Source organism: Acomys russatus, chromosome 25 (assembly GCF_903995435.1).
Source record: "Acomys russatus chromosome 25, mAcoRus1.1, whole genome shotgun sequence".
In the NCBI taxonomy this organism is placed as follows: Eukaryota; Metazoa; Chordata; class Mammalia; order Rodentia; family Muridae; genus Acomys; species Acomys russatus.
In genome coordinates, this window is record NC_067161.1 from 43045465 (window position 1) to 43067189 (window position 21725).

Genomic DNA, 21725 nt, shown 5'->3' on the forward strand with positions numbered 1-21725 from the left:
CCTGGGGTCACAGCTTTACCTCTTAAGTCCTCTTCCTGGGCTAAAGTCTGTTTCCTCTTCATAGTTACTTTATCATTGGCCGTTTGTTCTCTCTGGGTCGATCTCATCTCTTATCTCTCCAACACTACTCCTGGTGCCTGGTTTGTCTTTTCTTTCTCATGTGAAATTCCTAGTAGACTCTAGTTTCTGCTTAGGGCTTTCCTGTGCTCTTTAACCTACTATAAAGCCTAGAGTTCTCACAGAGCAAGCCCAGCTCTCCCTGCTCTCTACTGTCTCTCCCAGGGCTGCCCTGACCCCAGCACACAGATGAGTGTAGCAGAAGAGCCCTGCTTCTCTTACTTGCTGCCGTGTGCACCATGTGCACTTGTTGCTCTGGTCTTTTTACTGCTGAAGGATTTTCTCATTTAAGCTTGCTTTTATTCAGTTTGGCCTACTATCCCACTTAAAAAAAAAATTACTAGTGTTTTAGTAACTTGTCTAATTGCAGACATAACACGTCTCAGGCTTTATTTGAGTCAACAATACTGAATTCCACCCATGGACATTTCTACCTGTGGGGCTCAGAGGCTGGTTCACGTTAAGATCGTAAAGAGCTCTTAACCACACACAAGCCTTCTGCAGCCGACAGTGCCAATCCAGAGCCCATCCTGCAGCCTGTGAAAGCAAAGTGATGGTCACAAGTCTGGAAGTCCATGTCATCTCTGCTTTGTGAGCCTTGAGATGCTGAATGCATTTCCTGGTAGGCTTCTGTCTGCACCTTTTATGCTTCTTGTGTCTTCTCCATCAATAACAGGGCTGTCAGTTGCTTGTCAGACACACTGAGCTGCTGGCAGTTTCTCATAACCTGACTAAGATAAATGGCCAGGAGATGCTTACACTGGAATACAAGACACAAACCTGTTAGGAACAAGCAGGATCATGTTTGGCCAGTCTAGTCAAGCCCTCACTATCACATGCAAGGAGGAGAGGGAGACTTGGCCATGGTTTCCTCCTGGCCTTCAGAGTGTGGTCACACCAATGGCTGATGGTCCTGGAGCCACTACGCTGCTCAGTGCTCCTCCCCAGTGAGCTCATGCGACTCTGATAGCCACACAGCCACTACAAACATAGCCCGACCATAATGAACGTGTAGAGCCACTGCTTCCCTCTAGCCATCGCTGCCTTCTGGGGTCGGGAAGCAGTGCAGGGGAAATTCTCACGCATGCACACATGTGGGCGGATGGCTGTGTTAGACCTATGTCACAGAACACAGCATTGGATCCCGAGAGTACCATGGTTCAGTCCTGTCATTTTACAGGTGAAATGTACCATACTGGTGGCTAGTGGTTTTGTGTCTACGTGTCTGTGTGTGTGTACATGTATGAATGAATAGAGCTGTTCAAGTTGGCACCAAACTCCCAAGATTTTAAATTGCTAATAGTATAACAAAGGGAGGACTGAGGTGGCCTTCATTGCTCTCTACTTTGGCAAGGCTAAGGGCTGAGCACGTTAGGAGAGCAGTGTGTCGTTCCCTTTAGAACCAGGAGTGTGCAGGTATGTGCTGTTCTTACTTGGTGCTCCGGACACTGGTGGTCTCACAAAGACTTAGGGGTGCAGACAGGGGTGTTCCTGTTCCATGTGAGCGTGCATGTGAGGCCAGGCTGTCTTTATGAGCAGGGGTGAGGTGGGGACATCCTTCCTTTAGTTCTCTCTTTACAGGCATCGTCCACTTCCCCAGTGCTCATTTCCAAGATTACCTTACTGCCTCCTACAACCTCATCTACGACCTTTTAAGTTAAAAAGCTGGAGGGCTGGAGAGATGGCTCAGCGGTTAAGAGCACTGAGCTCTTCCAGAAGTCCTGAGTTCAATTCCCAGCAACCACATGGTGGCTCACAACCATCTATAATAGGATCTGATGCCCTCTCCTGGTGTGCATGAAGACAGTGTACTCACATCCATAAAATAAACAAATATTAAATTAAAAAGCAGGAAACTGGTAAAACACCAAAAACAACACTGTGTTTTTAGGAGGCTAAGTCCATGAGGTGACTAAGACAAGGACAAGAAACCACGATTTCTTCCAACATTGAGCGGATCCCCATTCTGTGTAAGCTCCCACCCCACCCCCATCTTCAAGTCTGAGCTGAGGCTAGCCCCTTCTCTCCCATTCTTACCAGCAGGCTGTCACCCTTCCGGAGCACTGAGAAGGAGAACGCTGGGCATGAGCAGTAATGACAGGAAGCCAGACATGTGTATGTCCTGCCAGAACTCCCAAGCACCTGGGAAGAAAAAGATGCATAGTGTCAGGCCTCCTGGTACGACTTCTTTCCTGACAGTCCATGCAATGTGTCAGTTACTTATGACATCACTGAAGAACTGCAGTGGGGTTTATACAGAAGGGGAAGTGTGAGTCTTCTCTCTGCAGTGTGCGAACTCTTATCTCCTCGGCTTTCAAGGACTTTGGACAATGGAGGACTTTCTTTCAGCCTAATTCAGCCATCCACACAGCCGCGTTGGTCCGTGTGATGCACAGGTCTCAGCCTGTAGGAGCTAAAAAGAAGTGAAGGGAAAGTTTCTAGTGTACATTTTACTGTGGGCTCCTTAACCTGTGCTATTAGACAGCATGCACAGACATTTCTAAAGCTACTGTTACATTCCCCGAGAGGATGAGAATGGGGAGAGAGTGCAAGCGGAGCAGAAACAGGGCGGCTCTCGGATGAAGACAGTAGTGAGGGCTGAGCGAGAAGCATCTGAGTGCAGAGTCTTGTGAAAAGGATGACTCAGCTGCTAGGACCGAGGGCTCAGGAAGGAGGCAAGTTCAGACCTGCCTACTCATCTACCGGGATAGAAGGACACAGGCTTGTGGGTGTCGGTGAGGGGCCCAGTGCAACAAACACCCTTGGTGACAGTCAAAACGAGCACAAAAGAAAACAAGTTTGTCTGTGATGTGATTGGGCCAGTTTGCTGGCGAAACCACTCTAGTCCTGAGCAGCCAAACATGTTTCGTTGGCAACTTGCTATAGTTTGGATTCTGAACATCCCTAAAGGCACATGTGTTGGAAGCTTGGTTGCTGTCTCCCAGGCACGTGGGGAATGGTAGAGCCTTTAGGAGGTAGGATATAGTTAGAGGAAGTGAGGTCTCTGGGAGCATGCCTTTGCAGGAGACACTGGGATTTGAACCTCCTTCCTGTCTTGTGTTTGCTTCCGGCTGTGGGGTGAAGAGGCCTTCTTGGCCTTGTGCTCCTGTTGTGATATACTGTGCTGCCATAGACCCACAACAGGGCCCACCCAGTGACCATGGCTGGCAACCTCTGAAACTGTTAGCCAGTTCACAGTGACTTACGGCAGATGTTCACTGTGCTGGTGAACACCAGCTGACACCACAGGCTGCACCCTGAGAGCTGACGTCCAAACGAAGTACCAGATTATGATCACGAAAGGGAGGGACAAACATTTCAGGTATTTTACAATGGACCGTCATGTCTGAATTTGCCAGAAGGCTGTCAAATTAAAGTTAGGCTTTAAGATGGCAATCTAAACGGAAGGTCAGGATTTGTTAAAATTGTAATGTCAGCATTCCCAGGATCCTCTGCCCCAACCTGAGGACAGACAATAGGTAAGGCCTTAACTAGAGGAAATAACGGGCTCAAGTGTCATGCTTCTGTTTGTTTAGTGCTAAGCATGATACAGCTATTCTGCTCATTTGTTGAGTAAGTCAGCAGAAGTCTGTGGGGCTTTCAGGTGACTAGGAATGCCCTTCCCCCATGCTCATGCAACACTAGACCTGCTTTAAATCAGCTGTTAAAGCCACATCTTCCACAGCCCTATCCTGAGGCTGCTGTGTTGTGAACAGGACACACACACACCCCAGACACTAACGGTACAATATCCCCAGTGAGTCTAAAAGACCGAACGGACATCGAAGCTGCCTGCTTCCCACTTAACCCTAAAGAAAGCTCAACCGTGACATGGGTAATCGCTGGCTCTCCAGACTACCAAGAAAACAACTCAAAGTTCTTTCTTTACTTGGCTCCCCCGTCTTTTCTCTCTAGATTTGGACTTAAGCAGGCAAACCCTGCAGACCCCTGCAGGCCCTGGGCCTATCACAGTGCTAACTGATTTAAGTTGAACCAAGGCCTGGGAATGTAGGGACAGGGATAAATTCTACAGAGGTTCCGCAGCCTTCTCCTTTCAAAGGCTGTCTGAGACTGGAAGTAAACTGGTCAGACGCCTGGGGCAGCAGATACTCTAAAGACAATAAGTGCTTTAATTTGCTTCTTCCTTATCTAACAGTTGACTACTAATGAACCCAACAATCAGACAAAAATCTGAGCTAGAAATGTTTAGAACTGGAAATTGACTTTAGGCGTAACTTAATTCAGTGCCTTCGCTCTTCAGTGGAAGAAGGGCCCTCTTACAGGAACTGCTCGGAGTTGTACTTTCTTAGCACAGGCTGGAATGTGGCCCCTTCAGCCTCCCACCTCCTCTCCTACTCCACTAGATTTTTAAAAAGAAGCAAAGCAGGAAAGAACACACTCAAGACCAGGACTGGATTCACAGGAGCTCCTGGCAGGAAGTCTGTAGTGACTTCAGGAGCTTGTAAGGAGAAGGAGCCCTGCTCCTCAGGCATTCCCAGGTCAGCCTCAGAACCACCGCAGGCCCCTAGGCTACAGACCGTTAGGGAGCTGCACTGATAGTTTCCTGTGTTTGCTGCCTCTTTCTGGAAAGAGGCTTCACCGGTCCTGTCCTGAAGCGGACCGGCTGTGTGAGTGAGTGAACAGCTGAGCCTGTGGCACGCAATGTTCTATAATGTTCGGCAGGAATGCTGCTTCATAACGGGACTGCTGAGAGGCTGTCAGGAGCGGGGCCACACTGCCTTCTGTGGAGGTGCAGTCAGGGCCTTTCAGACTCCCAGGCCACTGCCAGCACTTGGCCTCTCCTGACCCAAGCAGCCCCTTCCTGAGCTGAAAGTGTCTAGAAAGCAGCTCCGGTGACAGCGACCAAGGATGACTTAAAAATAATTACACATTACACCCAGAGAACAGTGAAGATGTTAGGGCTGACCTAGGGAATGCACGGAGCTGACGCATGGACCGGCGACTAGCCGGGTAGCAGGCAGTGTCTGAGTCAGCCTTTACCATCTTACATAACCCAAGAACTAAGCCTGATTCTTTTTTTTTTCTCTTCTGTGAAATATTTTTTTTATTAGGCATCAAAACATCTTTTAATGAAATCACTGATAAAATACCAAAATCCTAAATAAAGAAATGTCCAGCCTGGTACAAGCAGCACACAGAATACCAAATAAACATGAGAAAAGAGAAAATACCCATGAAATAATTATAATACAAAACCACAGAGTAATAAAAGGAATTGAAAAATGCAAGAGAGAAAGGTAAAGTCACCTTTTAAAGCCAGAACTATCAAATTAACTACTAGAAATTTTAACACAAACCTTTGAAATAAGGAATACTCAGAGAAATGATCATTTGATTTCATTAAGAGATACAGGAATAGTTCAACATATGAAAATTAATAAATATAGGCCATAATACAATAAACCAAGGAAAGAAAGAACATGCCATATAAGTCCTTTGGCAAAATCTTATATTATTACATGATAAATGTTCTGACAGTATAAGGACATAGAGGACATATCTCAATATATTAAAGACAATAAGTATACCAGTCTGTAGCAAATATGATGCATGCAGAAAAACTCCAACCATTATCACTACAATCAGGAGTAAGACAATGTGTCCCCTCTCTCCAATCTTGTTGCTAAGCCAGATTCTTACTGTCTTATTGTGCAATGCACCATAAGGTTGGTGTGAGGCTATCTGAGATTTCTAGTCTCATTGAATTCAAATCAAAGTCAAAGCTGACAGCTACGTATCTAGGGAGAATTTGTTTTTTTTTTTTATGACAAAGCAACATAGTATAATAAAGAACGTGACAGACAACTATTTAAAAAGTCATATTGACAAAAATAAATAAAATTGTTTTAAATAAAGTCTTTGAAATTTTAGCTGGTAGCCAGAACACATAATTAGGAGACAGCTAGAAGTCTGCTGGTTCTGGTCAAGGGTTATGATGGTAAAGGAGCTAAGACCAAAAAATATTTTAATTTGACACTTAAAAAAAAAATTCTACAGTAAAAAACTACGGGAAGATTGGAGGGGTCCTCTAAATTTTGGATATTTTAAGTATATAAAATATCAAAAGATAACACCCAAGAAACAAGCTGGGTGTGGTGGTGCACCCCTGTAATCCCAGCACTCTGGGAGGCAGAGGCACGCAGATCTCTGTGAGTTTGAGGCCAGCCTGGTCTACAAAGTGAGTCCAGGACAGCCAAGGCTACACAGAGAAACCCTGTCTCAAAAAAACAAACAAACAAAAAACAAAACAAAACAAACAAACCAAAAAGAAACAAACTTAGTGATCCCAATTATTTTTTCATCTATAAATCCACCATGAGAAAATTCCCTTTGAGTAGGAAAGTACTATCCAAAAATTGTAAATATATCCAATACTCAATTTTCCTTAATGGACTACATGGTGATCTGCCAAGTCAATTAAGGTGGGCTGCAGTATGAACTGGCAGGTTGGTTCATAAGTAGGGACATGCATTTGTTAAAGCAGGCTTTGTTCAAGTCATCTTCCCTCTAAGAATTAATGGCACTTTCTTTTAATAAGAGTTACTGACTTGGTCTGGCTCTGAGAAGTTCCCTGGAAGCTAGATTTAAAACAATGTAAATTCCCTGCCTGCTGACGGCATCTGGTGTCTTTCTTCACCGTTCTGAGCCCAGCGCCAGCTTGAGTCACCACTGCTCGCGTTTCTGTGTCCTCCATAAGATGCCCTTCTCTCAACCACAGCTGCATTTACCACTGTCTCACGCAGCTAACCTGGGGAGCAGGTGGTTAGCTGGCCTGCTGTTTATATCGTCTTTTTTTCCCTAGTGTCAGGTTATAAGTCTGGCAGTGTGGGGTAACCAGATGTGACTGTTATTTTACCCTCTACATTTCAGTTTCTTGCAAAAGAAACACTTTGCTTAACAACTCAGAGTATGGTGAGAGGTGTCACTCCACAAATCTGCTGTAAGCTCCAAGGGGCAAACTGAGGCCCGCATGGACTTCCTGATCGCAGGAGTCTGACTCATTATAAATACTTGACAACAGTTTTGAAAGAGCAATGTTGACAACATTATTCTGTATATAGGAAATGACTTCAAGGAACATTTTGACTTCTTCCTGTACATGAAAGAGTATGAACGTGATGAAAATGTCAATAAATAAATGTATGGTGGGGGAGGGTACATGCCCCCCACCAACAAGACAGCAATAAATGTATGGTGGGGGAGGGTACGTGCCCCCCTACCAACAAGACAGCAAAGGCTGCTATACTCCATTAGCCTTGAGAAAGAGCCTCCCACACCACTGTTAGTTCTGAACAGTGCTACTGAGGAGAATCAAAAGGCCAAATTTATCTTTAGCTTCTACAATGCCTGGAGATACTGAGTTAAGTGCAGCAAGCCTGGGATAGAAAGAGCAAATGCTACATGTCCTCGTATGTAAAATGGAGAATAGTCCAACGTATTAGGAGCAAAAGCAGAATGGTTTGTTACCCAGCATTTTAGAGGTGGAGGAGAGGGGCTCAGGGAGATAGTCAAAGAAGGAGGCGAAGTCCAGGAGAGTTACAGACTACAGCAACTACCAATGTATTGCAGACTTGAAAATTTCTAAGAGAGTGGGTCTTTGCAGGTTCTCGTCACAAGAAAAGAAGCAGGTAAGATAAACTGAGATGGCAATAACAAGAAGTTACCTCACCAGGTATGATGTACCAAGACATCATATTGTATGTTATAAAAGTATAGTTTTTGCCAATTTAAAATAAATACAAGACTGAGCGGCAGTGATGCACGCCTTCAGTCCCGGTATCAGGAGGAAGAGGCAGAGGCAGGTGGATCTCTATGAGTTCAATGCCAGCCTGGTCTACAGAGTGAATTCCAGGACAGCCAGGGCTATGTAGAGGAACCCTGTCTTGGAAAACCAAACCAAACAAAGTAAATAAACACAAATCTCAAAGTTAGCATTATGTTAACTTTACTAAGGACGTACTTCCTGTCGGTCGTCAGCTTCCACAGAGACTGTAAATAGATCTACGCCCCAGGGGCTTCTGTTTTGATTCTCCCCACTGCTAGATGTCTACCTGGTAAACACGCCTTCCACTGGCTGAAGAGATTAAAGTGACGGACTCTCGATCAACTAGGTCCAAGGCCTGGATGGCCGATGACCCAAACATGAACTTCAGCCTAGGGAACACAAAGGCACTGGGTTAGAAGGGCTGACTCTGAGTCCCCGCAAGAATCTGACATGAAGGATTACTGCCCTATTTGTGTGTGTGTGTGTGTGTGTTGTTCCTCAAATGCCATCCACTTCTTTTAGAGGGTGTTACACACCAGCCTGCTCTGTACACACACATCACTGCTGGGTTTCTTAAGTGCGCTGGGATTGAACTCAGGCACCTGTGTTTGCAAGACAGTTTACAACAGAACTACCTCCCCAGCCAACTCCCAGACTTAAGACAAAAATCTATTTTTTATTTGGAAAAAAATATTAACAAAACCCATGGAGTTAGGTTGGAGAGATGGCTCAGAGGTTAAGAGTATTGTTTGCTCTTCCTGAAGACCTGGGTTTGATTTTCAAGACCCACATGGTAGGTCCCTACCATTTGTAACTCTAGTTCCAAGAGATCCAATGCCCGTCTCTAGCCTCCATGAGCACTGCATGCATGTGGTGCACAGACAAACATGCAAACAAAACATCCATACACATAAAATTAAAAAATTAGGGGGCTGGAGAGATGGCTCCTCCCCCAGAGATCCTGAATGCAATTCCTACAACCACATGGTGGCTCACAGCCATCTATGTGATCTGGTGCCCTCTTCTGGCCTGCAGGTATACATGCAGACAGAACATTGTATACCTAATAAAAAGAAAAAAAGAAAAAAGAAACCAACCAATGGAATCAAATTTATGGATTCATTTGCTCCCTAGAATAAGTGTTAAAATCTTGTTCACTTATTTCAGTTATTTTTTGTGTGCCTTAAAATAAAAGACTATACCAATACAGAAAACAAAAACAAAAACAACAAAAACAAAAGACAAAAAACAACAAAACAAAAATCCACAAAAAACAAAAAAAGAGCAGCGCTCTTCATAAGTCTCTGTAGAGCTCCCATCCATTTCCTTCTTTTCCATGCCTGTCTATGCTCCCACCTCCCCCCTCTCTCCATCCTGGCACTGGGGATTAGCCCAAGGCCTCATACATTTCAGAATAAAGTCTGCCTCTGAGCTGCATCCAAGGATGACCTCATGCTACTTACTGGCTTCTTCCCTGTTAATGTTTTTGTATTTTATTATTCATGGACTGACTGTATATACACGTTTATGTATCCTTGCGTATATAGCACTGCTTATGAAGTTTAAACTATAACATGTATATTAATTCATTTTTCCATAAAATAGTCTCACACACATTACTAGGAAGAATTAAGAAGGAACACTTTTGAACTTCCTACACCAAATACATAAAAGGTTTATTTAGTCAACAAAAATAAGGAAGCAAAATTTGCTGAAGAATGTCTTAACCAGAGATAGCCACAGCTAACTTCAATTATGTTTAAAACAGCTTTCATGACTTCTATGAATATCTCTCAAATGCATACTTCTTTATTACTTTTGATGGCTATAAAAATAACTCTACTGTAAGAATGAGTCATTTTTACTCTCCCTAGATGATTTTTAAACTATTTTTGAATAGATTGTTTCCAGCTTGTTGTGCTGTCATTGTCAGCAGTGGGTGAATGTGCTCCTTGTAAAATCTTTATGAGCAGCACAGTTTCTTCTCTGGGAGACCTTCTTATAAGTAGAACATTTAGGTCTAAGAATATGTATGTTTTAAAGCCATATTGCCAGTTGTCAGATGTGGTGGTTTGAACAGAGAGTGGCCCCTGTAGACTCATATATTTGAACGCTTGATCCACAGTTGGTGGAACTATTTGGGAAGGATAAGGAAGTGTGTCACGGGGGCGGGCTTTGAGGTTTTGCTCTCTCCCTGCCTTGTGCTTGTGGATCAGACTTAAGGTCTCTAGCACCATGCCTGCCTGGGGCCATGCTCTCCACTGTGATGGTCAAGGACTCACCCTCTGAAACTACACGCAAGCCTGCAATGAAATGCTCTCTGTTATAAGTTGCCTTGGTTGTGATGGTGCTCACAGCAGTGGAGCAGTGACTAAGGCACCAGGCTCCCTTCCAATTCACGTCTCTACCAGCAACGTACTGCTTCTCCACATTCCTGGACATTTTTCCTGTGGTTCCGAGTTTTATAGAAAAAAATTATCTTTTAATTTGTAATTTATGATTATTAGTAATATTTATCATCTCCTGTAAAGTTTTTGGCTACTTGCATCCTTTTATTACTACCTTATTTTCTATTTATTCATTTACTTAAAAAGATTTATTTGTTTTATGTGTTAAGTGCGTGTGTCTGAGTATATGTATGTGCACTGTGTGCACTGCCCAGGTGCCCGTGGAGGTCAGAGGGGGATATTAGGCTTTTGTGCACCTCTTGAGGTGTGTTCTGGGAACAACCCACTCTTTTTCTCCCCCCGCCCCGAGAGAGGGTCTCTCTGTGTAGCCTTGGCTGTCCTCGGCTAACTTTGTAGACCAGCCTGGCCTCGAACTCACAGCGATCCTCCTGTCTCTGCCTCCCGAGTGCTGGGATTAAAGGCGTGTGCCATCACCGCCCGGCTAACCCAAACACTCTTACCCACTGAGTCTGCTCTCCAGATCTGACTTAAGTTTCTTTTGTTTTTGAGACAAGGTCTCGTATAGGTCAGGCTGACCTCAAACTTACAGTGTAGCGGAGGATGACCTTGAACTCCTGGTCCTCTTGCCTTCCACCCTCCAAGTGCTGCAATTACAAGTGTACCACCATGTCTGCCTTTTATTTTAAACATTAAAAAAAGAATATGTGTATGGCTCTGTGTACCGTGTGTTTGCAGCGCTCATAGAGGCCAGAAGAGTATTGAATGCCCCAGAGCTGGAGTTATGGGAGGCCGTGCACCTTCTGGAAGGAACGCTGGTCCTCCGGAATTGCAGCCAGCCATATTTCCAGTCCTTGTCCTTCCCCCCGCCCCTTTTTCTCTTTCTGTTTTTTTGAGACAGGGTTTCTCTGTGTAGCCCTGGCTATCCCGGGACTCGATCTGGCTGGCCTTGATCTCAGCGATCCTCCTGTCTCCGCCTCCCGTGCTGGGATTACAGGTGTGTGCTACCACCACCTAACTTCCTCTTCCTATTTTAAAAGACCAAGACAAGTAGTGCTGAAAGGATCTTGTTCTTAAAACAGGATAATTTTTTTTTAAAAAAAATAGATCACACAAGAGTATGTACTTACGATAAGAGAAGCTCATCGGGAACTGTAAAGCGGGATGGAAAGTTAATTAGATACAGACATGAAGACCTTATAACAACTGTAACCAAATCACCACATAAGACATAAAGGGAACCTATGTAATCCAACTCTACTCTTCCTCCAAGTCCCACTGAAACAATAATAAAAGGATGTTTACGAACTTTAAAAAAACCATTAGCTCCCAAGGGTGAAAAGGTAGCAGGAGGGGTCGGGGAAAGGGACAACAGCTAAAATATACTCGAAACATAACTCTCCAGGCAGACCTCAGCATGATGAGTCCTGAGCTCTCGGTAGGGAGAACCAAACACAAGCCTGACACATGTTCCAGAACCCCCCATCCTCCTTCACAAGCCCCCTCAGCACACAGGCAGGCAGGTCTCTGTGAGTTCGAGGCCAGCCTGGTCTACATACTGAATTCCAGGACAGCCAAGGCTACATAGACCATGTCTCAAAAATAAATAAATAGGGGGGCTGGAGAGATGGCTCAGAGGTTAAGAGCACCGACTGCTCTTCCAGAGGTCTTGAGTTCAATTCCCAGCAACCACATGGTGGCTCACAACCATCTATAACGAGATCTGATGCCCTCTTCTGGCCTGCAGGTGTACATGAAGGCAGAGCACTGTATGTATAATAATAAATATATCTTTAAAAGATAAATTTATAAAAGGACCAGTCACCATTCCTTTCTTAGCTGTGCGTGGCTGTTGCTCCCTCATTTTGACAGATGACCACTGATTTTCAAGTTTCTGGACTACGAGGAAACACCCAAAACAGGGGACTTGCTGCTCTCTTCCCAACATGGCTCTTGTAAGATGAGCAACCAGCCCTCTTCCTCTTCCCTCTGCCACTGAGCTATTCTCCCAGGTCTTCACCCTTGAGGGAGGAGGATGAGGGACTCTGACCAAGTCAACAGGGAATAGCACTGGGATGGACACTCTGGTAAGTAACCAGGACTACAGTGACATCCATTTCCTGTAAGTCCTACTCTTAAACATGACCACTAAGAATTACCAGAACAAAGTAAAGAGGCAACAACCGATCTAACTAGAGGGGAAACTGAAGTCAGAGGGAAAGTTCCAGCCACTATTATTAGTGTCAGAACAAAAAAGCTAATGCAATAATAAAATTTGGCTTGAGTTATAAAAGTTACTTTCAGGGGAAAATTATAAATTAAATATAATATCAGAAATAAAAACATCATAGAAAGTCTGGAAGATACAGTTGAAGGAAGTTCCCAGGAAGTAGGTTAAGGAACAAAAAGATGAAATATAGGAGATAAATCACTCAGGGGCAATATAGGACATTCGATAACCAAGTGATAGGGGTACTAGAAAGAAAAAAACAAATGTCAAGTTGAGTCAAGAGTGCCTTAAGGCAGAGTGGAAAACCAAACCAGGGGCTGGAGAGCTGGCTGTTCTCAAAAAAGGGCTCGAGTTTGGTTTCCAGCACCCATACTCGGGTGGCTCTTAACTGCCTGTGCTGCCAGCTTCACAGGTCCAACTACCTCTTCTGGCTTCTAGGGGCTTCCTCACACACGTGTACATGCACACATGTACACACATAAATAAAAATAAAACTTGAATAAAATCTTATCAGAAGATTGAGCATCGTGGTCATAAAGAAGATATAACTGGCTCTCCACACCCATGGGATCAACCTCTGTGGACTCAACCAACATGAGATAAGAACTGAGGGGCTAGAGTGATGGCTCAGCCCCAAGCTCTCTCACATTCCAATCCAAGGAGATCTGATGCCATCTGTGGGCCTCTGGGGGCACTGCACCGACATGGTACACAGATACACACCGACATTTCAAAAGGAAGTCGAAACGCTAGGTACAGGCCTGTTACTGCAGCACTCACAAGGCTAAAGCATCTTCTTGCCTCCACTTCTCAAGTGTAGAGATTACAGCCTTGTGCCGGTCTTATGCTGTGGTAGGATTTACTCTACAAGCTTAGATCCTCCTACGCTGGCTGCTATGCAAAAGATCATCCTGGTTTAGTCATTTTGTTCGAGCCAGGAGTAGGGCGCCCTCTGCTGGCCACAGGGAAAAAAGTGCTTTTCAGGTGCCAGAAGTTCAGGGTTTGCGTCCCTAGATTGTTTTTAGTAAAATATATTTACTAAACCAAGTAAACGAGAGTATTATCTTTAAACTTCACAGCACGGCCTGTAACTCAAAAATTTCTAGGCTTCTGCCCTTGCCCACTTCCTCGTGTGTACACAGCGGCTCTCCTTACGCACCCGGGGTTCCCACAGACCCGCTCGCACTCGGGGACCCGCCCTCCAGTCCCTCAAATTCCTGCGTTTACTTAAACGCTGTAACGAGTAGAGGCTTTAGAGACAGAACCACGCGGGGTAAGAATAAAAAGCCCCCGCGCGCGCGCGCGCGCCATACTTCTCGCGCTGTCCCGCACAGCGGCGGCCATCTCGTTCAGGAGCTCCTCCACGACCTCCGGCAGCGTGACCGCCATGGCTCGCCGCCCGCGTTCTCCTCCGGGACGCAAGCGAACTCCCCACCCGCTCCAGGCCGGAGGCGGGGCGGCGTGACGTCGGTCTACGTCACCGCGCACGCGGGCGGGTGGGCGGAGCGTCCCGGGCCAGCCGGGGCCAGCGGAGCGCTGAGGACGCGTCGGTATGTTCCGGCTTCTGCGCTGGCGTCTGGGCCGGACCCTGCTGCGGGCGGCGGGCCGGCGGTGCGGGAGCTGCGCGGCGCGCCTGCTGCCGGAGCGGGCGGGCGCCCAGGGGCTGCGGGCCCGAGGCGCGCCGTCGCGGGGCCAGGGGCTGCTGCCGCTGTTGGCAGGTGAGAGGCGCGCTCCGGGCGGGGCCGGGCGAGCGGGCGGGCGGGCGGGGGCGCGGGTCGGTCCCCGTGACCTCTGAGCCGCTTCTCGCAGCGCTCGCCTGGTTCTCGCGGCCAGCGTCGGCGGAGGAGCAGCCGGGAGAGGATGAGGCGGACGAGGCGGACGAAGCGGAGGCCGAGATCATCCAGCTGCTGAAGAGAGCCAAGGTGAGGGGCTCGGCCCGGCGTGCGCGCGCTCTCTGCTCCGCTTTCCCGAGGTCCGGATCGATTGGCCCCAGGTGGAAGGTTGGGTTCCGTCCAGACTCATCCTTGTCGAATCCTGCAGCAAAACCTCCGCAGTCCTGAGTGCAGGTGGAGGCAGCACCCTCACCCCCCCACCCACTTTTTTTTTTTTTTTTTGGTCCAAACATAGCGATTGAGGATGTTTTGCGAGGGTGGTTTTAATCAGTTAACCAGCCAGGCTGAAATGTCATTTTGTGCATAGAGTATGTGTGAGGCCCCGAATATATAATTTAGAATCGTTTATGTCTTTTGGCTTGCGTCCAGAGGATGCTTCTCCACATCCTTTTTTAAAACATTTTTTTTTAAATCTCCAGGTTTATTTAATCTCTTCCAATGGGATCAATATCGACTTGATTTGAATAACGTCCACATTTGTATTCACAGACTGCAGTATGACACTGACGTGCTGCCTCTATTGTGAGGCCCCAGCTACCCCTCAGATTTCGCATGCCCCGAACTAAGCGCTTATTCTTTCTTTTTTTTTTTTTTAAGCTCTTAGTCTTCAATGCCTCCCCACAAATATGTTCTTAAAACAGTCTTCTCTTTAACACCTAAAAAAAATCAATATTAAAAAAAAAACCATAGCGGCTCTTAAAGCGTGTGGTTGATAATTCCCAGGTCACAGCAATAAACACAGTTGTCATGAAATCAAAAACACTTCTTAACACCCCCCCTCCCAACCTTTTCCCCTTCGATTGCTGCAGTTTTCCTCAATCAGGTCCTGTTCTCTTGCCCCCTGTGGCCCTTTCTCCATGCGGCAATCTGAGTGCAAGTGTAAATCAGATCATAGTGCCTTCTTGCCTGTTAATTGAGTGTCCTCTCACAGTTTCTTTGAGAAAGCACAGACCAGCCCCCCCCCCCCCCACCTCAGGGGTTGCAGGACTGGAAGTGATCTAAGCCAGCTGCCCCCGCCCCCCCTCCTGAGGCCTCTCCCCACCTACCTTGCATTTCTTCCGAAGGACCATTTTCAACCTGTGGTGCCTTCACTCATTATCTCTGTTGGGGTCAGTGTTCTGTCTCTTACTGGTTGACTCCTTAGTCTCCTTGCCTCACTTTTGCTCTTTGTTTTCTTGGACACTTCCCTGGTTCCCATTAAATCAGACACCACCCCCCCCCCCCTATCCTCCCCAATCCCCCTGCCCCCCCACCCCCCCAATCCCTATGCCCTCCATCCCCCTGCCCCCCACCCCCCATCCCCCTGCCCCCCACCCCCCCATTCCATGCCCCCCATCCCCCTGCCCCCCAACCCCCCACTCTCCATCCCCCTGCCCCCCCACCCCCCACTCCCCATCCCCCTGCCCCCCACCCCCCAATTCCGTGCCTCCATCCCCCTGCCCCCCACCCCCCACTCCCTATTCCCCTGCCCCCCACCCCCCAATTCCGTGCCCCCCCACCCCCCTGCCCCCCACCCCCCACCTTGGCTTCCGTTGTGTTGTTTTTTTTATTCATTCCTCTTTTCCTGAGTTTTAATGAAGCCTACTTGTCCTACATGATCTCCTGTAATCTCCAGGAAGAGAAAAAGAGGTGGAAGGTGAAAGGCTTCCTTACAAAGCAAATACAGTGCCAGCTGTGGTGGTGCACACTTTGAACTGCAGAGGCAGGTGGATCTCTGTGGGTTAGAAGTCAGCCTGGTCACTGTCTCTGCAGTGAAAGAAGAAAGTAAACATTGCTCGCATTCCTTCTGTCTGATCTGTTAGTTAAAACTTTGTTACCTGAGCACACCTAGATGCAGGGGTGGGGTGGGGGCCACGCGTCTCCCTGTCACCTCCGCCGATGTGGCGCCTGGACACGTGCTGAGTGAGGAACTTTGACGCGTGTTGCCATGGCATCTGCTGTGTAGCAGAGCCTGCTTCTGCTCTCCTCACTTCTCATTGAATGTTTTCTTTGTCTTCTCTCTTCAGCTGAGCATCATGAAAGATGAGCCGGAAGCGGCTGAGCTGATTTTGCACGATGCTCTCCGGCTTGCGTATCAGAGTGATAACAAGAAGGCCATCACTTACACTTACGATTTGGTAACTCTTCTGTCAGCTTGCGCTATTGATGAGGAAGGGCCGGGCACTGAGAGAGTTTCTCCCAACTTGCCTTCCTGACTTTCACATGTCCTGTTTTGTTTTCTCTTAGATTTAACTTTTGTGTCCTCTGCATGGTCACTTAAAATTTCAAACCAGAAAGAAATATCTTTTTTTTTGTTTTTGTTTTGTTTTGTTTTGTTTTTCAAGATAGAGTCTCTCTGTGTTAGCCTTGGCTGTCCTGGACTCACTTTGTAGACCAGGCTGGCCTCGAACTCACAGCGATCCACCTGCCTCTGCCTCCCGAGTGCTGAGATTAAAGGCGTGCGCCAACACGCCCGGCTGAAACAAATGCCTTAATATCTTTCTCTTCAGTGGCTGGTGGATCTAGGTTTAGTTTGCTTTCAACAGAATATATAAAATAAACCATGTGCTTCTCTCACTGTTGCTGTACTGGGCTCCAGAGTAAAAGATGACATATTTTCTCTGTTTTGGTTTTTTTTTTTTTAAGATTGTGAAAACAGAAAAGAATGTTTCACTTAAAGGTTTTTAAATCTGTGTAAATTCAGTGCCTTGAACTGAACAGCCATTTATAATTTGCTTTCAGATGGCCAACTTAGCATTTATACGAGGGCAGCTTGAAAATGTAAGTCAATCGCTTTGTAAAACCTTAAATTGGTAACGCCTCTGGGAACTGTGACGGTAGGGTATATGTTGTTTCTCCAAAAGGTCCCCACGACACAGTGACTGAAGTTACAGGTGTGTTTCTTTTTAATTGATTGGCCCACTCGTAGGCTAGAGACTACAATCAGAGCAGGCCTCTCTGTTGTGTGACTCAGAAATCTCAGGTTCATTTTAAGATAGGTCTTCATCTGCGTGAGTGCGCTAACTCACTTCTGGCATGCAAGAAGGGAAAAGGAGGGGATGGAGCCAGAGCTTAATTTGATTGTACGCTAGTTATGATCACAGTTAACTATAAAAGGATGATTCAAAAACTGAGGGTTGTTTTAAAAACTTAATTGATGGGGTGAATATTAGGGGACAGTTTGTAATCTGCCACATTGGTTCAGGTGATTAATCTGTTGAAGTTAGTTTCTGCTCATTACAGGGGACTTTACGGTATACAGAGGATGTGAGGTCTTGATCTTTATAAGCGTTTCAAAGCTTCCCATACACTGTGTGTGTGTGTGTGTGTATACATGTATTCAAATATGCTAAATTAGTACTTAGAATCAGGGGTCATATATAGATGGTTTTAAAAAATCTTTATGCTTTTAGGCAGAACAGCTGTTCAAAGCAACAATGAGTTACCTGCTTGGAGGAGGCATGAAGCAGGTGAGGTCATCGCCTAGGGTTGCCCCCTCATCCGAAACAGTTTACAAGTGAGAACTCCCTGTCTTAGTTAGGGTCTCTGTTGCTGTGATAAAACACCATGACCAAAAGTAACTTGGGGACAAAGGGTTTTTTTTTCATATTACACTTTCTGGTAACACTGAAGGAAGTCAAGGCAGGAGCTCTTAGGCAGGTACCTGGAAACAGGAACTGAAACACAGGGCATAGATACTCTGCTTACTGCCTTGCTTCCTGTGGCTCACTCAGCTTTTTTCTTTTGTTTTTTGTTTTGTTTTTGTTTTTTCAAGACAGGGTTTCTTTTTCTGTGTAGCCTTGGCCATCCTGGACTCGCTTTGTAGACCAGGCTGGCTTCGAACTCACAGAGATCCACCTACCTCTGCCTCCCGAGTGCTGGGATTAAAGGTGTGCGCCACCACCGCCCGGCTTCAGTTTGCTTTCTTATACCACCGTGTCCCACCCACCCAGGGCTGGCACCACCCACAGTGAGCGGGCCCTCCCACACCAGTTATTAATCAAGAGAGTACATCACAGACTTGCCTACAGTCAGTCTGATGGGAGGCAGCTTTTCTCAGTAGAGGTTCCTCTTCCATGATAACTAGGTTGTGTCTAGTTGACCAAACCCCATCAGGACATGCCCTCTGGCCCCAGGGCCAGCACATAAGTACTTTGACCAAAAAGGTGTCTATTTCACCCCCAGACCTGTATTAAAATGTCTGCTGTTTCACTAATGCTGAGTAGTGATGGCCGAAGAATTCATAGCTGGTTAATTCCTTTAAAAGAAAGATTGGCTCTGAGGCCAAATTCGGTATCAATGTTAGAAATACTCAGAAGAAGATTTTACTTCTCATGAATTCCCTTCTTTTAAACTTTTTGTTTTGTTTTTATCCTAACAGGAAGACAATGCGATCATTGAGATCTCTCTGAAGCTGGCCAATATCTATGCTGCTCAGAATAAGTAAGTATGGTCAGAGTTTAGACATGGCCAGGTAGAATGATGAGCAGGACACGCAGGCCTGGGCTATTAGACCCTTTTAATTTACCTGTTGGCCATCTGGGTCCCCAGAGAGTTGATGTCATGCTCAGAGTACTGCCCTTCTCCTCTTTGTAGTTTTGAGGCCTTCCCAGTCGCCCTCCTCTTGTTTCCGTTTACTCAAGTGGAGCACAGCTGCTGTCCTGTAACTGAACTGTGATACTAATCAAGTATTTAGTTCCTGCTTGAAGTGGGAAGGGAAGTAGAACTGTAGTCAGCTCTTCCAGAAGCAAAGGGAACAGTGTAAGAAGTACTCCGACTGTAGACTCAGAGAGGCCACTCCGCCAGCAGAGGAGGAAGCCAGATGGTGAGGGTTACCAGCCCCTTATCCATTTGGGGAAATAGTTAGGGTTTCTTTTACTGTGATTAAAACATTAAGACCAAAAGCTGGTTGGGGAGGGAAGCTAAGGCGGGAGCTCCAGCGGACGGGAACCTGGGGCCAAGAGTTAATGCAGAGGCCATGGAGGAATGCTGCTCACTGCCTTGCTCAGCCTTTCGGCTTCCTTACAGCACCCAGGACACGGTCACTAATTTAAAAAATGCCCTACATGCTGTCAACAGACCCACCTTGTGGAGGCATTTTCTCAGTTGAGGTTACCTCCCCTCAGATGACTCTAGCTTGTATCTAGTGGACATAAAACTAACTGATACAAGTACCTATAAGAGGAATTAGATGGTCTTTACATCAGGTGGAGTTTGGATGTAGCCAATAGTAGATGGAAGTCTGGGTATATAAGTTGGGACGTCCTAGTTTTAAAACAGTAGACAAGTTTGAATTCTTTAAACACCCCCCCCCCCCCGACAGGGTTTCCCTGTGTAGCCTTGGCTGTCCTAGACTCGCTTTGTAGACCAGGCTGGCCTGGAACTCAGAGATCCGCCTGGCTCTGCCTCCCGAGTGCTGGGATTAAAGGTGTGTGCCACCACGCCCAGCTGAATTATTTTTTTGTTTTGTTTTTATTTTTTGAGACAGGGCTTGTCCGTGTTGCCCTAGCTGTCCTGGAACACACTATGTAGATCAGCCTGTCCTCAAACTCACACTTGTCTCTTCCTCCTGAGTGATGGTATCAAAGGTGTGTACCTCCATGAATGAGCCTAAATTCTTACAAAGAAGAAAAAGCTCATCAGCTACATGAACAGGTTTAGGAAACAGTTTAGGTGTTGTCAAAAGCTAGAAACATCCATGAGGCCTTAAGGTCCCCGTGTTAGGTTTCTTCTGATGTGAACAAGGGAAGCTGAAGGAGACAGCTGAGGCAGGGACGGAAGCAGAAGCCGCGGAGGAGCGATGCCTGCTGGCTTGCTTGGTGTGCTTTCGTGTACACCCCAGGACTATCTGTCAGGGATAACAACACTCACAAGTAGGCCGGGCCCTTCCATGTCATCATGAATCAAGAAAATGACATGCCCTGCCCCCCCCCCCCACTTGCTTACAGGCTAATCATGTTGACAAAAAACTAGATAATGTGACTGACTCCTTGTCACTTTGACACAGAAATATATCACTACTGACATGTAACCTTTCCTTTCCCACTTGTCCCCAAGGTGTCATGTTAATGTTCATACCACAAAATAAAACACAACATTTTTGTTGTTGTTTTTGCATTTTGAGACGAGGTTTCTCTGTGTAGCCTTGGCTGTCTTGGACTTGCTTTGTAGACCAGGCTGGCCTCTGCCTCCCGAGTGCTGGGATTAAAGGCATGTTCCACCATCCCCAACCTAAAACATAACTTTTAAGTCCCATGGTCTTGAAAACATTTTTCAAACAGTTTAAAATTCAGTCTCTTTAAAATATCCAGTTGTGGACTTCTGCAAAACCAGTTACAGACTTTATTCCAAGAGGGAAGAACCAGGGCACAGTTATGACCAAATCAAAGCAAAAGTCAGTTCTGAACAGTATAAACAGTTCTCATGTGTGGTTCCCGCCGGTGTGGGCAGCTGTGCTTGCCCAGCTCTTTCTCCACGGCATATATGGCTGATAGGCTCAGGTCGGCTTCATGCCACAGGTGCTCCTGTCCTCGGCAGTTACCCCATGACACTAGTCTCCAGTGCTGGGGTTTCCATTGAAACTGAGGCTGCACTTTAACCACTGTGCAGCGGCTCTCTTCAGGGACTCCACCCCTACCATAGAGTGGCAAGCCTCAGGCGCTACCCATGACCCCCTTCATGCCTTTAAAACCAGTACCACCTGGGTTACTCATGCTACCAAGTTCAACTGTCACCGTGAGACACAGCCTTGGCCCCCTCTGGACCACAGCTTCTGTGTGTTGACCCTGGGGAAACAGTCCTCGATCATTTCACTTTAGTGATGCTTGTATTAAAATCACCCCTAATTTCTGAGCTTCATTTAAGCAGCATTGATTGTCCCAGCAAAGCAAAGGTTTCACTTTAGTGGTGCCGGTCTCTCGCTAATCACTGCTGAATCTTTAGCTCCAGCTAAAGATTTTTAATACAGAGCACCACACAGATGGCCCTCTGAAACTTGACAAGCCAGGCCTCGGTCATCTGCACCTCCACAGCATTTCTGTCGCCCAAGGTCCAGTAACAGCCCATTAAGCGCTGGACACTGAATGGCTTTCCTGGTCTAAAGTCTCAGTGCCCTTCTGCATTGGCCCCCAAAGACAGCATGGTCAGGTCACAGCCGTACCTGTGATCCTGGTAACAGTTTCTGTCTTAGGGCCTCTTTTGCTGTAGTAAAGCACCATGCCTAAATGTACTGTGGAGAGGAAAGGGTTATTATTTTATAATGCTTAAGTCATACAGTATCACTGCGAGGAGTCAGGGCAAGAGTTGAAGGCAGGACC

The 21725-nt window shown here is 46.5% G+C and overlaps 2 protein-coding genes across 3 annotated transcripts in view; one reads left to right on the top strand and one right to left on the bottom strand.

The window, feature by feature from the left end:
• Nucleotides 1–712: 712 nt before the first annotated feature.
• Nucleotides 713–14009, bottom strand: Zswim7 (zinc finger SWIM-type containing 7). Its single transcript, XM_051168407.1, has 5 exons — nucleotides 13852–14009; nucleotides 11439–11460; nucleotides 8190–8292; nucleotides 2155–2259; nucleotides 713–877 (listed from the first exon to the last, which is right to left on the bottom strand). Exons 1-5 carry the CDS (start codon nucleotides 13925–13927, stop codon nucleotides 761–763), a joined length of 423 nt encoding a protein of 140 aa, XP_051024364.1. The 5' UTR covers nucleotides 13928–14009; the 3' UTR covers nucleotides 713–760.
• A 66-nt stretch (nucleotides 14010–14075) lies between these two features.
• Nucleotides 14076–21725, top strand: part of Ttc19 (tetratricopeptide repeat domain 19) — a 28156-nt gene continuing 20506 nt past the window's right edge. Inside the window, exons 1-6 of one of the 2 annotated variants that reach the window (XM_051168403.1) lie at nucleotides 14076–14256; nucleotides 14348–14460; nucleotides 16437–16547; nucleotides 17152–17190; nucleotides 17823–17879; nucleotides 18791–18852. In XM_051168403.1, the coding sequence (XP_051024360.1) occupies nucleotides 14091–14256; nucleotides 14348–14460; nucleotides 16437–16547; nucleotides 17152–17190; nucleotides 17823–17879; nucleotides 18791–18852 (548 nt within the window). In that variant the 5' untranslated portion in view covers nucleotides 14076–14090. The remainder of the gene's footprint in view (nucleotides 14257–14347; nucleotides 14461–16436; nucleotides 16548–17151; nucleotides 17191–17822; nucleotides 17880–18790; nucleotides 18853–21725) is intronic. The other variant, XM_051168404.1, reaches the window with a different exon arrangement.